We start from the raw sequence: 15,375 nt of genomic DNA on the forward strand, positions 1-15,375 counted from the left end.
GCACCTCCAACTACCCTCGAGTATTCGCGAACGTCACTGATTCCGCTCCTCGGGTGCGTTCGCTCAATTTTCGCACAACTTATGCGCAGTCTCAATTGGCCTAGCAAACGTGAACTCCTCTCGGAGCATTCATACCTCATTAGTGAGAATAGAGCCCGCCCGTTGATGAAGGGGGCTTAGAGGGTCTTCACCTTCCAGCTTGAGGGGAGGCCAGCTGTGAGTCTCTTCATTTACCCATCTTTACCCGGCTTCCTTAGGGCTCAGCAAAGTTCGCAGTCACTGAATACAGTCTTGTAACCTTCTGAAGATGGAACAGCGCCAATACCAGCAAAATATCGTCGCCGTTACCGTGTACTGGCGCAGCTACCTCAAGGGCCGCAACATGAGCCTCGTATTTCCGCGGTCAATCTCCAGCGCTCTTCCTTGAAGTGCAGTCGGACGACATTAAGCAACTCCGGAATTATCCACGCTCGAACGACAATTATCAACTGACGGGCCATCCCTTAGAACAAGCGATGCTTCTGACAGCTGGTACGATTTCCCAGGTCACAAGCCCCTAACACGCCTTCCAAGACCCCTATCTCCCTCTTGCAGCCTGTGCGCCGTCCAAAAGGTAGCTGCTCATAGGGTTTTATCATTGTCAGCAACCATTCCTTGGCCCTTAGAAACTTTCACTAGCGACGATCTGGCATAATTGCCCAGCATCAAACTTTGTTACCAATCTGTCGCACCTCCATACCGCAACATTACTGGGAATTCGAATCTTAAACCCATAATATGATGGAACCGTTCCGTTTGCCGAACTCTCGGGTCCGTTGATCATCCAAAAGTTTGTCGAAACAGCCAAGCACTCTTCAGTACTCTGACAGTCGGTTAAACTTGGTTCGGGCGTTGACGTCCTGTGCAAGGACATCATCGTATTTGGAATAAAGCCAGTTCCATCCACTTGCAATGATTCCTGAAGACATCTGAACATCCGCCGAATCAAGGCAAAACTACCGTCATCCTGTTAGGCACACCATGGAATACGCCTTATCCCCTTATCTCGCTCTCATGACTTGGCATGCATGCCTTTGAGATATTGCAATGCTCCCTGGTGCGGTCCCTTTCGGGTAGGTCGTCTTTCATCAGATGTCTTTTTAAGCTTTCGTCTTATTCAATAGAATGACGAATTAATTAACAGTCACATAGATATGTGTTTCAGCGAATCGTACACCTCTCGGGTCAGTCCGGGCCGGACAGATCACCCAGGGACTTTCCCAGATAAGTGGACAGGATTAATATATCTTGTGCACGGACCTCTTCGTCAGAGACCCTCACGAGACCAACTCCCCCACCATACACTGGGCACTACTACCTTCCTTCTCATGCAGCGATACCACCTCACTCCCAGCTCGAACACTGCGCCGCCTTGTCATGCGTGGACATCTCACAGGACTTAGTGCTCAGGATGTTAGTTGAACGATGACCACGTTCTCCCCTGTAACGCCTCGCTTCTTTGGATCCTTCTAAGTACGGTCATCTAACGGTCCTCGTGCACTTTCGGAGGTTATCGAATACGGCAGAAGAACTTCACACAGACGGTCACGACTTGATTGTAGGGCCACTAGCGCTGCAATAAATGTTTTGGAGCACGAAAAGACGTTATTCATCTTCCAGGCGCAATTGGTGGCTAACATCGAAGTATGCCGCTGAGACCTTTATTCAACATCTTCAACTGTAGCCAATCCGTCCAGTTCTTGGATCTCACTATCATTTGCTTTCCTTATCTGAAAACGGTGCTTACCAGTCGCCGTCCTCCATCCCAGACCCTGCTCGAATAACATTCGCCCACGATTCTGATATCATCGGACATATTTCCCACCTTGTACTTGCATCCGCCGAACTCCTATCATTAGGTGCTGCTTAGGGAGATAATGGAACACGGTTTGCTGCAATCTTCGCCCCTCGTGCCGCCAGCCGGTAATGGTTGACGACAGTCCAAGCCGGCATTCGCACGGTTCTAACCACGGCTTTAACTGCGGATGCTACGTCGATCTCAAGGGCCACCTGGGAAAAAACCCTTGCACTTGATGTACACGTTCTCGATCGCTTCATCTCTAGATTAAATTCCTGCAGCCAAGATATCTGCCCCATTACTCCTCTTCAGCACGCTATTCGTCACAGTAGCCCAAATTTCAGTAACGCTACTAATGATTGCAGTTACGTCCCCAGCGGGTACACAAGAGCAAGATTGCGCGATATCCGACCCAGGTCACTCGTTAACAATCATTTTGGAATACAGAGGTTGCTAGGGTCTCCATAACGTAAATGTTAGAGCGCGCCAACAGCCTGGGCGTGGCGAAGCACCCTACCCTGACTGCGTCCATGCGGAAGGTATGCCTACGACTAAATCCTGCTGAACACCATAGCGACATGGCAACTGTCGTCTCACCGCATACTGATACTGATATGCCCGTTTGGGAGCAAAACGGCTGCACGCAATTAAGAATGACCTGATGTTGGGGACACCACTTTGGAAGGTCGACAAGGTGGTTCAGAATTCAAGGCAATATTCACGTCTGCCAAACTCTTGGGAGCAAATATAAAAAGGCGACTGGTGTCGCAGATTGTCTGCTCTCCAGCCAGCAGAGTTCAGCGCTACAGCGACTAAGCAGCCAACACATCCACTTTTTCAGTCTTCCATCTATCCTTAATTCATACCTTCGACTATTTCAACATGCACGTTTCACTCCTCCTAGCCCTTTTGCCCTATGCCCTCGCGGCACCAGTCATCACCCCTAGGGGCTCTACTATCATTCCAGGCAAGTACATTGTCAAGATGAAGGCGGGTGCTTCAAAGGCCAGCCTGGAAGAGGCCAAGGCACTGCTCGCCCACTCTCCTGATCACGAGTATGGTTTTGGAAGCTTTAGCGGATTTGCTGGCAAGATCTCCGATGCTACTGTTGCCAACCTTCAGAAGCTGGATGCGGTACGTAGTCGCTTTCTCTTTCTCTTTCGTGCAGGTAGAATGCTTTTTGCTCATTCCTCGCTAGGTCGAATATATCCAAAAGGACGCCCAAGTCCATACACAAGACTACCTCACCGAGGATGGCGCTCCTTGGGGTCTGGGACGCATCTCCCACCTCGCGAACGGAAACTCATCATATGTATATGACAGGACTGCTGGTGAAGGAACTTGCGCCTACATCATTGACACCGGCATCTACACTGCTCATCCTGAATTCGAAGGCCGTACGTATCTTTTATCTAAACTTCGCACCGTGCTTACCTCTACGAATAGGTGCTACGTGGCTTGGCAACTTCGCAGGTGACGGTCAGGACTCTGATGGTGCTGGTCATGGCACCCACGTCGCTGGGACCATTGGTTCCAAGACTTACGGTGTCGCCAAAAAGACGAAGTTGTATGCTGTGAAGGTCTTGGACTCTTCTGGCTCTGTGAGTTATCCAGTAAGCGCAATCTTTCATCTCTGACCGATTCAGGGTACTTACGCTGGCGTTATCGCGGGTATCAACTTTGCTGCGAATGATCAGAAGACTCGCGATTGCCCTAAGGGCTCCGTCGCAAACATGAGCTTGGGCGGTGGAAAGAACACTGCGGTCAATCAAGCTGTACGTCCTATGCCTCCACCAACCCAACTGAAGATTCTAACATAGGCCCCAGGTCGCTGCAGCCGTTTCAGCCGGTCTTTTCATGGCCGTCGCTGCAGGCAACGACTACGGCGATGCCAAGAACTACTCTCCAGCGTCTGAGCCCACGGCCTGCACCGTCGGCGCTACCGATAACACCGATACTAAGGCCTCATTTTCTAACACCGGTACTCTGGTCGACATATTTGCCCCAGGCGTCCAAGTCCTCAGCACCTGGAACGATGGCAAAACCAACTCTATCTCCGGGACCTCGATGGCGACACCCCATGTCGCTGGCCTTGCCGCCTATCTGCTCAGCTATGAGAATCTCCAGACTTCCCAGCTTTGCAGTCGTATTGCTGCCTTGAGCCAGAAGAGCAAGATTTCAGGCATCCCGAGCGGTACTGTCAACTACCTTGCTTATAACGGCGCTGCTTGAGCATACACTACCGTAAACTTGAATCCAAGGCAGGCTTGTGGAGTTGAAGGAAAGGGTTGGGGTTGGTGTGGTCGTAGAGACTGGCTATTTGAAAGTGAAGTGACTTACCAAGATGCATTGTTCGGCGTTCACTTCTTTCTTCTTTCTCTTCTTCTTCCAATAAGAGTCAATCTAAGCGAGCAGGTTTTCATTATAACTCTCTTTTACGATACCTTGGCTATTTAGTGCAGGTGGGTTCGGTTTGCATCTAGTAGTTGTAGTGGTAATTTATAACTTTGCATGAGTGTTACCGTATTCAATCTTGCCTAGAACCCTGAAGGTTGTCGAGGTGGGGGCATGTTATCACACAGCTTCCCCGGGAGTTTTATTGCACTTGCTAACAACCCCTAATTTTGCAGACTCCCTCGAACATGGTCGTTTACTGCCTACTCTGTCCCAGCTGCGGGACTCAATTTCGAGGGTTTCTAATTCATATGTCGGAGCCTTGTCAAAGCCCTACACTTGGGGTTCATCGGCGCAATAACCAACAAACCAAAGTTAGCAGTTTAATTACCATCACCATTCTGGAAGTTATTCATCTATTCGTTAAGTAAATATCCTACATAAACGTCCTTAAGCATCGTATGACCAGTAACTTCGCGAATGTTTTCCAAAAAGCCCTAAACACCAAGGCATGCTGTCGATACAAACATTAAATATTAAACCCCTTTCATCAGTATTAAATGCCAATCATCCATTGCGACTCCTGCTCTCGTTCCTGTTCCATGTTTTAATCATACCTGCCATTAAACCCCCGAATCGAACTGCTCATACTTTTTACCCTCCACCCACTCATTCCAAGCCCGACACATATTTTGCATCATACAAGTATCCTGGATCGTATCCTTGATCCGGTCTTTACTCTCGAGAATCTGAATCGCAAAGCCCATGGCTGTATGCCATCCGATATGACAGTGAAGCAGCCAGCTCCCTGGGTTATCCGTCTTCCACGTGATAACAAGGAATCCTTTCGCTGGCATAAGCGCAGTGTCTCTCCGGGGCGGATTATTGAAATTCAATGGCGTTGAGGGTGAGAAACCGCCGGGTCCTTCTGCTAAGATAAAAAAATCGTGGCCGTGGAGGTGGATTGGGTGTGGGAGGTCGATGTCGGATTCCATGATAACGTAAACCCATTCATCGAGGTTTGGCAAGTCTAGGAGGAGGGGGCCTGAGTATGCTGGAATGGAAAGGCTGGAGTTGGTGATGTCGGTGTTAGAGAGGAGGTGGAGAAGTGTGGGATCGGAATAGTTGGACATAAATGTGGTGGAGTTGAGGTACCATCGGAACAGATTTTTGCTGTCCCCTTTGACCGTGATGTCATATTCGAACTCCAAGTCTTGATTTGTTGCATTTAGTTGGGCTATAGGCACCAAGGAAGCATAAGGCTCGTCAACACATCCCTCTGAAGTGTTATAGCTGTATGATGTGGAGGTTGGTGTGACGGCTAGTGCGTCAACATATCTGACTATGCCTTTGATGTCGGTTCCTTGCGTGGTAATTGCGCAGCCATTCTGATTGTCGGCACGAAGCCAGTACGAGCCCGACGGCTGGTTAGCTTTCACAAGCACCATGTACCGTTGACCGATGTTGATATTCAAAATATCCGTGGTATACGGCTGGATGGCCGTAAAATCCATATTGATAACCTCCAGAGTATGTCCATCTATATAGAACTTGTACGTAGATTGGATCGCGGCGTTGATGATTCGGAAAAGATACGTTTTGCCTGGCTCAAATTTCGTCTCGAGTTCGAAGCGCTGGCCTGTTTGATTTGTCGTGTTATCAGTTCCCCAGACGTTCATTCCGTTGATCAAACCATTGTCCATTATTCGTGGTCCACCAGTCAGAGCATCTTCGGCAGCATTGTACACCGAATCAACAGTTTTATGACTCCAATCTTGGAGTACGACCGTTCCTGCATCAACATCATATTCTTTGGAGGTTGGGCCATGAATGATCATTGGACCGAAAACACCCTCCCAAGTTTGGATTGCGAAGTGCGAGTGCCACCATGATGTTCCATAATTCGTAGCAATAAACTTATAGGTCATCGATTCACCGGGAGCAATTGGGCATTGTGTTAGGGATGGAACACCATCATGCTCGTTGTTGTTGAGCTGCCTGATTCCGTGGAAGTGGAGGCTGGTACCGTTGTCTTCGAGTTTGTTAGTGACAGTTACGATGACTGTGTCTCCCCAATTTGCTTCAATGGTAGGGCCAGGCATCTGGTTGTTGACAAGGAGAGCCATTCGTGGGATTCCATCAGGGGCAATTGTAGAATTTGTAATGGCGAAATTGTAGGACACTGTTCGGCAGGTTTTGGGCGTGAAATTGTAGTTGTTGGTCGTGATATCTGCTCCACAATAGGGAAGGGACCCAGCCTGGCCGTCGCAAGGTATGCAGTTCATGGTGGGCCGAGACCTTGTAGAGCAGTTAGGAGTGTTTGATTCCTGAGTCTTGGTCGGTACAAAAGAGAGGGTCGAGCTTGCGGTAGGGGAAGCCAGGACCGGCGCACTGCTTCGCGGAACCGTGTTTGTACTAGGCCAACTCGTGGAGTTCGCAGTTGTACAGTTCTTGATCAGGATACCTCCGTGAATGTCGTCCCGCGGAATATCCGCTCCGATAGAGTTCTTGAGATAGCAGGCTCCCTTCGGCGCTCCCTGGATCCAGGCCACATTGATGCATCCAGGATGTTCTGCACATGCTGCGAGACAATCTTGAACGCTAGCCTCAAAAAATCCACCTCCAGGCATGTCACCTCCTTGGTGATCCATACCACACTGAATCTCAAACTGAGCCCCGCAATTGGCTATGAACACTGCTTTATCGGCTTCTGGGCACATCTGAAGGCTTGGGCTTGAAGAGACGGTAGCTATCGATAGAGATGGACTTGGGGAAGTTTTGGATATTGGTGAAGAAAGCAAGGCTAAATCCGAAGAGACAGTTGTATGGTTTGGGTTGGTGGATGAAGACTTCCAACAGGATCCGAATTCAGGTTTGCATCTTGTCCCACAGTAGGCCGTTGAATTGCCACAGTAATTGTGCTGGCTGCAGCAATACCCGAACTTCGAACCTTTGCAAGTAAAGCCATTTTCCCCTCCGCAGGTGCCATCAGGGGACGGTTTCCCTTGTATCGATTCGCAGTACCCATACTGGACCTCACAACCTACACCGCAATAGTCAAGCGTTCTTTGAAACCAGTCAGCCCATGCTACCTATACATGGTAATTGGAGCACTTACGAGCCGCAGAATCCGTATTTACTGCAACAGTTTCCAAACATGGATCCCAAACAAGATACACCGTGCCCGCACAGTCCATCATGACTGATTTCTGTATATGCAATCGATCGTACGGACTCGAAAAGGAGCAAAACGAGTAAAAAACTCAGATTTCCCATGGGGAATGTATTATGGAAACAGGGCCGATTTAACCCGTTGACTAGATGTAGACGATGGTAAGAATTAAGCGTGAGAGCCAAAAGGTAAGAAGCGAACGGACGAAATTCTCGGGGAACGAAAGAAAGAACTCCTCAATCCTCAAGTAGAAGAATCTATGTAACAATGGCTGACACTCAGAGTCCTTACACATAATTACAAACACAACATCGATAATGCGGTCCTTCAAGTCTTGCCTAATGTGGGACAAGACTCGAGAGGTTCCGCCATTGCGTAGTTGCCATGGCAAATAAAGGTCCAACGTATTAAAAGCGGAGGAATCCATAACCTGATATATGTGGAACTATGTCTGCAGACGCAGTTGAGGATCGCGGATAGACATGCATGAAGCGTTCTTCTTTAGGTAGCGTGCATGGACACCGTTCGCTGAGATAGGTCCAAGGTTGCTGCAGAGATAAAGGAAGCCTTTCAGAGGGCAGGAGCTTGACAGCACGAGGTCTAAGAAGCACTGGAACGACTGTGTGATCAGCGATCACATGGTCAGTGCAATGTGGTGGAAAGGAGGCCGCATAGGCTGACTTACCGGCTACTTAGCGACGAGAATCAGCCTTCGGGTTGATATGTGAGCCACACGCGATTTCGGGCGCTTTCCCGGCGCATAGCAAATTTGGTTCAACAGTTCACGTTAAGCTTGTTCAGGCTTGAACAAAACTTCGACAGCTCTAAGTCCATGCTCTTATGCATGATGTCTGCTAGATTCAGTATGGGTTGACAGCCCATGCACCTGCTTATCGCAAAGCGCTTCGGAACATTTACATTACTTTCGATCGCGGTGTTGTTAGCTTGCCAACTGTACTATTGGCCAATATTCGGGCTGTTAGGGCATTTCTGCCCTGGAAAATAGGGTATGCGTTTCCTGTGTCAGTGGTAAACTCAGGCTTGATTATTTAAGAAAATATGTTGAAGTATCTGTGGTGTATACAATAACTTGAGAAATGGCAGTGCGATGTCGAACGGAGTCATGTTTTGTTGAGAAGGCGATCCTCGAGCTAGCCGGAAGAGAGCTAGTGCAGATCTTCCTAACTCCTCTCCGACGTTATGCAATTTGCCATTGACGTCTCTTCACGTACGTTCTCGAAAAAAAAAAAAACAGTAATTTCCGAATCTTTGAAAGGAAAATGCGCCTTTATCATTGAGTTCGTCTCCACCTCTTTGTTGCACTTTATCCACTGGTAATTTCTCGTGGAAGTATTGCTCCACTCCTAGGCGCAGTGCACCGTCCCAGGATTCGGAAAGCATGCATGCTAGCTTAGTCAACCCTTCTCGCTTTAGTTATTTTTCGGATGGAGTTCAAGATGTCAAACGGCATAGCCATCGTTCACCAACCTGTGTTGCTTATGTATCTTCTCGAGAATCAAGCATATGCAGATGATTGCGAGCGCCGTTTAAACTTGGAGACTAGGGTTCCTTGAAGAAGGCGCTTCGAAACCAAACTACACCGTTCTCAGCTGTCGTTCTACGGTTACGCATCAAGCGGGGGATGTGACACCAGGCAACGTCCTCGCAACCTTAGTGCCATTTGAGCGTCATGATGGCTTGTCTCACATTCCCTAGGAGAAATCACTTCCACTACCCGATCGCCAACAAGCGGCAGTAAGCGTTACCTCTCACAGCAACCATTGTGCCTCTCCACAGCGCCATACAGTTTCACCAAAAACCATTTAGGTACTCGGGCGCCTTAACTTTCATCACCCAACAAAATCCTCTTAGCTCGCGCCAAGACCTACGTACCAGGGCCGTCTCTATCAACTATCCGCTCTCTTCAACGTGAGCTCCGAGAAGCCCAGCGAGCCTATTCTATGTTTTACAATCTAGCCAACAACACTAGGGGCATGTTGTTCTCACACCTATTTTAGGCATGAAATCTGCTACCCTTTTACGGACGGTGGCTCCGCTCAATCGAGTGCAGCGTCGGCACATTACCACTTCCAACTTATTTTTGTGGCCAAAGACTTGTTTTTCCCAACATCATTGCCAACTCAAATTTCCCAGCATCCCGACAACAGTCCCTAGCCTTAAACTGAAGCGCAAAAACATCACTCATGTTCATCGACCGCTTCTAAACTACGAATTGCAAGTGTACATACATCTGTATATTTTCTGGAATTTAAGCGTCGATCTGGAGAATATCATGCTGGCTAGCTTTTGCGAGTATAAACAAGGCAGCCGAACCCCCTTATCATACCTAACAACAACAGGCCAAGCATGTGAAATGTGAAATGTGAAATGTGAAATATGAAAAGCTAACGTATTTATGAAATACAGAACTTCTTAATAGCCTTACAAGAAGCCAGACAGTCGTCTAAGCAAGTGGAGATCGATGAAGATCTAGGCTTAAAGGTGCGCTGCCTCGAACAAAAGGTAGGCACCTTAGCTGACACTTCCTCGCGACGATTTCGAGAATAGGTGAACAATAGGCTTCGGTTACAGCTACAAAATAATCCATTCGGACGATTCTTGCAGTTACTTTCGATAATTTCGCCTTTTACCCACCAGTTGATAGGGAGCGGGCTCACAATGATGCCTCGGGAATGATGCTTCAATGCTGATGCGAGCATCACAACAACTCTATCTAAGCTCCTGTTACGCCAACTCCCCTCTCTCTAGTAATTGAGCACTTGGCACTAGACGAACGAAAATCTAGGCCTTGCATATCTGTTCAAAAGTCGTGACCATCTTCACAATATCGGGCCCCACTCCTTGCACCTCCAGGTTACACAGGACAGGTGAGTCACTTCACATTCACATCCGAACCCTTTCTACCTACAGACAGAAAAGCCCACGACGCATTGTGGTTTTCAATCCCGCTCATCTCTTCTCATGATTGAATATGACTAAGAAACCTTTTTGGGAAGACCTCCTACATCTCTTACAGAGTTCTGTCCCACGACACTTGATTTAAGCCATCGACATCTCTGCCCTAGGGGTGTTTAGACGAGCAATTTCGAACTTCCCGCACTCTGCTAGAGATATCTCTCCCGTACTTGCCGCATATTTGTGGGTATTAATGCAGTTCTTGCTTCTCTTTTGTCCAGGAACATATGAACCTCACATCCTACCTATGAATACCCTCTTCTCCAATCTATCATGTTATATGCTTCTTTCACTCCCCAATAATTCATTTTAAACCCCCATAAAACCACCCACTAACCCCCTTCCAGTCTTATAAACCCTCCCATCCCCTCAACATGTCTCCCAACAGCCAACTCCAACCCCCACTCCTCGACCACCTAATCCTCTTCCTCCCCCCTTCCCCCACAACTTCTTTCCCCCTAATCCCCCCGTCTTTAACCACCGCCTTCACTCTCACTCCTGGCGGCCGCCATGCCGACAACTTCTCCTCCAACACCCTCATTTTACTATCCGATGGCTGCTACATCGAATTAATCTGCTTTCTCCCGCCCTCGGCTTCAAACCTCTCGACGCACTGGTGGGGTCCGGATCCGAATAGGCGCGGTTGGACGGATTGGTGTTTAACCACCCTGCCTCCGACCACTTCTGATGAGAATTATGAAAGAATCAAGTCCACCCATGTTCAGCCTGTTAGAGGCGGACGAAAGCGACCAGATGGTCAACACGTAAAATGGGCAGTAACCTTTCCACACGGCGACAACGGAGGCCAAGCCATCCGCGGCAAAGTCCCCTTTTTCTGCCACGATGAAACCCCCCGGGAACTACGGGTCCCAATGACAGGGGATTCGACAACGCATTCGTGTAAAGCCGTGGGTGTGAAAGAGCTCACAGTTGTCGTGAAAGGGACGCAAGAACTATTTTCCCTTTCCGCTGTCTATGAGGGGATTCTTGGGACGGCTGCCCGTGGAGTTAGGACGAAGGAGGAGGTGGAGAACCAGGTTGTTTTTGAAATTGCGAGGGTTAAGGAGGTGGAGGTATTGGCCGAGGGGCCGAGGGTCGTGCTGAGGGTGCCTAGAAACGAGGATGAAGAGGAAAGGGTTAGGGAGAAGGGGTTTTGGTTTGGGGATGTGGTGCTTGCAGTCAAGGTTGAAGACGGGGATGACGTTGGCAGGAAGGAGAGGGTGGATGGAGGACGGGATGATGTTGGGGGTTTGTGGATTGAATATGTGGGGGTGGGGAGTAGTGCGAGGCTGTGATTGGGGGAGAACGTAGTAAGGAAGGAAGTGGAATGGAAGTATATTTGCGCCTGGAAGCTATCAAGCCATTGTTCTTTGTATCTGTGCTCCAGAATCATGCTCTCAGCTTCCTCCGAACAAGGTCCCACATTTCTTCACATGCAGTGTTCATACACGCAACTTACACAGAAAGGGCGACATCTTTTAATCCCTCAATGCCTCAATATCAACAACCTACAATCTGTCAGTCTCACATACTACACTAACTAATACGGCAGAACACCACTCACCTCCTTAACAGCCTCAGTTGTCAAAACCAACGGGCTGTCATCATCCACACAAACACTATCCTCAATCCTAATCCCTATACCTCTTGCCCAAACAGGCCATCTCTCATCATCTGGGACATAAATACCTGGCTCTACAGTCACGCACATGCCCTTCTCAAACTGTCGATTCCGCGGGAAGCCAGGGCTGTCGTGCACATCCAATCCAATATAATGCCCCACGTGATGAGGAAACAGGATATCAATCGCATCATCCGACATATCGAAACCGAGGTCCTTCAGCCCACCAGCGAGACTCGACGACGCGGTTTTGTGCAATTTATCAAGATTGAAGCCGGAGTTTGCACGGCAGAGAGACACGCACGTTCTCTGGACAGACAGAAGGAGAGAATAAAGATCGCGCTGCGCGTCACCGAATTTTCCGTTTGTGGGCCAGGTCCGAGAGATGTCGGTGATGTAGCCGCCGTACTCGGCGCCGGCATCGACTAGCACGAGGTCGCCAGACTTGAAGAGCTGGTCGTTGGAAACGTAGTGGATTGTGTTCGCATTAATGCCACCGGCTATCACAGGGACGTAGGCTGGCCCATCGCATCCGTGTTGCTTGAAGCGGTAGTCGAGATAGGAATCAAGGTCTTTTTCGGAGGAGAAGGATTGCCGCATGGCATCTGTGATGGCGCGACCGGAGACTTGGCCTGCGTGCCGCATGTTTGCGATTTCGGCTGGGCTTTTCATAACGCGGAGGTCGTTCATGAATGGTCTCAGGGACTTGATGGCGATGCCTGAGCCGGAAGCGTCACGTAGGGCTTGGGCTACGCCGCCTGATCGTGCGGGCTCCATGCCAGATAGATAGCGCGCGAGGATGTTCTTCGTGATTATGCTGTTTGGTAGATCCGTATAGACAGTCTTCGCTCTCTGGAGAATCTCCGGAAGCAGCTTCGGGAGGTTGTTCACATTGCCTGCGGAGTCGGCATTGAAGACATCCTGGGCAGCTTGGACGCCGGAGCGGGCTCCTTCCCAGAGCTCGGCTTTAAGGTCTTTTGGACGGACGTAGAGGTGAAAGGTGTGTTCGGAGTCGTTACTGGTCTTTTCTGAGATGCATCAATCAATTGCTCGAAGGGCGGAGGTGTGCCGAAAGCATACCTATGACAGCCAGAGCATCGGGTTCGTTGAAACCTAGCACAATTAGTGTGAATTCTTCGCATATTGGTCGCCAGAGCCTGTACCAGTCAAATAAAGAAAATCAGGATCCTGGTGGAATTTGTAAAACACGGCTCCGGAACGGTATTTGAGGTCGGATGCGGCTAGGATGGCAATGGAGTTCGGAGGAAGGGCATGTGCAAGATTGGCGCGGCGGTTGTAGTATTCTTGGGCTGTGATTCCCGGAGTAACTAGGCCATATTGTCAGAACTGAGCTGCCTTTTAGGCATGAGAGATTGGTCCTGTACCCTCACCGGCTTTCAGCAAGTGCGGATGGGTCTCATGGAGCGGTTGCCCAAATCGGAGCTCTGCTGCGGACACGCTCAATTGCTTCCTCCCCATCCAACATGTTGGATTCACACCACGCCCCCCTACTCTTAATACGGGCCGCAGCGTGCGCAATCCAACCGTCATGCTCGAATCGTGAGAACCAGAGTAGGTTTGAAAGTAGGATGGACGGGAAGATATTTCCTCTTATCGATAAGCTCCGGGTCGCCCACATGCATGTCGCTCACGGTGGCACAGCAGGTGTGCAGTTCCCCTCCCCCCCCACCCCCCCCCCCCCCCCCCCCCCCCCCCCCCCCCCCCCCCCCCCCCCCCCCCCCCCATCCTTCCCATCCTTCTACTAACTGCCGGAAAACACACACATTCACACACAAGCGCATACATGACATTCACCCCTCAGACTGGCAGTCTGGCTCATCCACAGCAGTCTGTTCAATCATCTCCTGTTTGTAGCTTAGCCCATTCGAATTGTCATTCAAGTACGTGCCTTCCGCCGTCAGAATGGCCTCGACGGCCACCCGACCCATTGTCCCTCCCGCAGATCTGGAATCCTTCCAAGCCCACTTGAACAGGTCCACGCGTATCCTCGCGCTACTTGGAGCTGGTCTCTCGGCCTCATCGGGGCTTCCTACCTTCAGAGGTGCAGGTGGCCTCTGGAGGACCCACGATGCAGTGCAACTTGCGACTCCCTCCGCCTTCAGTCGCGACCCAGGGCTGGTCTGGCAGTTCTACAGCTACAGACGGCACATGGCGCTCCAAGCAAAGCCCAACCCCGCACATTATGCATTGGCGGAATTGGCAAAGAGAAAGGAGGGCTTCATGACATTGAGTCAGAACGTCGATGGTAGCTATCCACCCCACCCCCCACCTTCCCCTACCTCAACTCCCTCTTTCCCCCTCCCCTTCCTTCCCTCCCCTCCCTCCCCTCACCTGCCCCTTCCCCATCCAAATGCACTAACAAGTGCCTGTAAAATAAAATAGGCCTCTCCCCCCGCGCCGGCCACCCTGCTTCAACCCTCAAACTCCTGCATGGTTCTCTCTTCGACGTCAAATGCTCCGACTTCTTCTGCTCCTACAGCGAAACCGCCAACTACACCGACCCGATCGTCCCCGCCCTCCAAATCCCGACTGACGAATCCGACCCGACTACCACCTCTGCACTCCAAGCACGCGAACTCGATATCTCCGACTCTAACGTCCTTCTCCCTGAGCTCGCCATCCGCGACCTGCCTCGCTGTCCGAACTGCAAGAAAGGCCTGTTACGACCCGGCGTAGTCTGGTTTGGCGAGATGCTGCCGACGGCTGTGCTTAATGATATTGATAGGTGGATTACCGAGTCCAACACCATCGACCTCATTATCGTGATTGGTACGAGCGCGCGGGTATATCCGGCCGCTGGATACGTAGATCTGGCGCGATCCAAGGGTGCGCGGGTTGCCGTTGTGAATGTAGACAGGGATGATGAACCAGCGAGTGGCATGTATCAGGGGGATTGGTTCTTCGAGGGGGATGCCGCGCAGATAGTGCCTGAGATACTGAAGAGTGTTATTGGAGAGATTACGGAGATGCCGGATGCGGCTGAGGAGCGTTAGGGCGCAATTGCTTGCCGGTTTGTCTGTCTACCTAGAGGGGATGTTGTGGCGGGCGAGTTTGTGGAGGGCGAGCTTGTTGCGGGCATGGGAAAAGGAGTTTAGCTATTTACTGTTAGGAGTCTTTGGTTTGGGATGGATGGGTGGCAAAAATGGGTTAGAATAAAGTATGCATCATCTTGGATGGATATATCAGAGCGAATGATATGACAGCTGGTATTGGTATACGCAATTTTTTCCGCAACTGCCTCATATGAAGATTCACACGGGATATTGAGCAAAGGTCTCAGTAAACGAAAACAATTAAGGTCAGTATTCCCCCCAAAAGTCGTACCCGCAATCCCCTATGGACTGTCTCCTTTCA

General features: G+C 50.0%; 6 protein-coding genes across 6 annotated transcripts; 4 read left to right on the forward strand and 2 right to left on the reverse strand.

The window, feature by feature from the left end:
* The first annotated feature begins 2,428 nt into the window (after positions 1-2,428).
* BDR25DRAFT_55113 (subtilisin-like serine protease-like protein PR1A) lies at positions 2,429-4,155 on the forward strand. Its single transcript, XM_033698731.1, has 5 exons — positions 2,429-2,971; positions 3,036-3,234; positions 3,284-3,438; positions 3,484-3,612; positions 3,665-4,155. Exons 1-5 carry the CDS (start codon positions 2,720-2,722, stop codon positions 4,067-4,069), a joined length of 1,140 nt encoding a protein of 379 aa, XP_033545314.1. The 5' UTR covers positions 2,429-2,719; the 3' UTR covers positions 4,070-4,155.
* Positions 4,156-4,854: 699 nt separating this feature from the next.
* On the reverse strand, positions 4,855-7,507 carry BDR25DRAFT_231537 (uncharacterized protein; the record flags this gene model as incomplete). The annotated part of the gene is made up of 4 exons (XM_033685381.1): positions 4,855-6,646; positions 6,950-7,034; positions 7,182-7,297; positions 7,350-7,507. 4 exons carry the CDS (start codon positions 7,505-7,507, stop codon positions 4,855-4,857), a joined length of 2,151 nt encoding a protein of 716 aa, XP_033545315.1.
* A 1,341-nt stretch (positions 7,508-8,848) lies between these two features.
* BDR25DRAFT_357401 (uncharacterized protein) lies at positions 8,849-9,783 on the forward strand (the record flags this gene model as incomplete). The annotated part of the gene is made up of 5 exons (XM_033695797.1): positions 8,849-8,948; positions 8,980-9,090; positions 9,120-9,230; positions 9,276-9,332; positions 9,422-9,783. The coding sequence occupies 5 exons, from the start codon at positions 8,849-8,851 to the stop codon at positions 9,781-9,783; spliced, it is 741 nt and encodes a 246-aa protein (XP_033545316.1).
* A 551-nt stretch (positions 9,784-10,334) lies between these two features.
* Positions 10,335-11,752, forward strand: BDR25DRAFT_304915 (uncharacterized protein). Its single transcript, XM_033690313.1, has 2 exons — positions 10,335-10,562; positions 10,727-11,752. Exon 2 carries the CDS (start codon positions 10,754-10,756, stop codon positions 11,672-11,674), a length of 921 nt encoding a protein of 306 aa, XP_033545317.1. The 5' UTR covers positions 10,335-10,562; positions 10,727-10,753; the 3' UTR covers positions 11,675-11,752.
* BDR25DRAFT_290158 (xaa-Pro aminopeptidase-like protein) lies at positions 11,709-13,571 on the reverse strand. Its single transcript, XM_033688500.1, has 5 exons — positions 13,386-13,571; positions 13,164-13,328; positions 13,081-13,113; positions 11,944-13,028; positions 11,709-11,887 (listed from the first exon to the last, which is right to left on the reverse strand). The coding sequence occupies exons 1-5, from the start codon at positions 13,549-13,551 to the stop codon at positions 11,858-11,860; spliced, it is 1,479 nt and encodes a 492-aa protein (XP_033545318.1). The 5' UTR covers positions 13,552-13,571; the 3' UTR covers positions 11,709-11,857.
* Positions 13,572-13,745: 174 nt separating this feature from the next.
* Positions 13,746-15,241, forward strand: BDR25DRAFT_344216 (NAD-dependent deacetylase sirtuin-5). Its single transcript, XM_033693913.1, has 2 exons — positions 13,746-14,266; positions 14,404-15,241. Exons 1-2 carry the CDS (start codon positions 13,924-13,926, stop codon positions 15,012-15,014), a joined length of 954 nt encoding a protein of 317 aa, XP_033545319.1. The 5' UTR covers positions 13,746-13,923; the 3' UTR covers positions 15,015-15,241.
* Positions 15,242-15,375: the final 134 nt, after the last annotated feature.

This window comes from Lindgomyces ingoldianus (assembly GCF_010093535.1).
Source record: "Lindgomyces ingoldianus strain ATCC 200398 unplaced genomic scaffold BDR25scaffold_24, whole genome shotgun sequence".
NCBI classification, from domain to species: domain Eukaryota; kingdom Fungi; phylum Ascomycota; class Dothideomycetes; order Pleosporales; family Lindgomycetaceae; genus Lindgomyces; species Lindgomyces ingoldianus.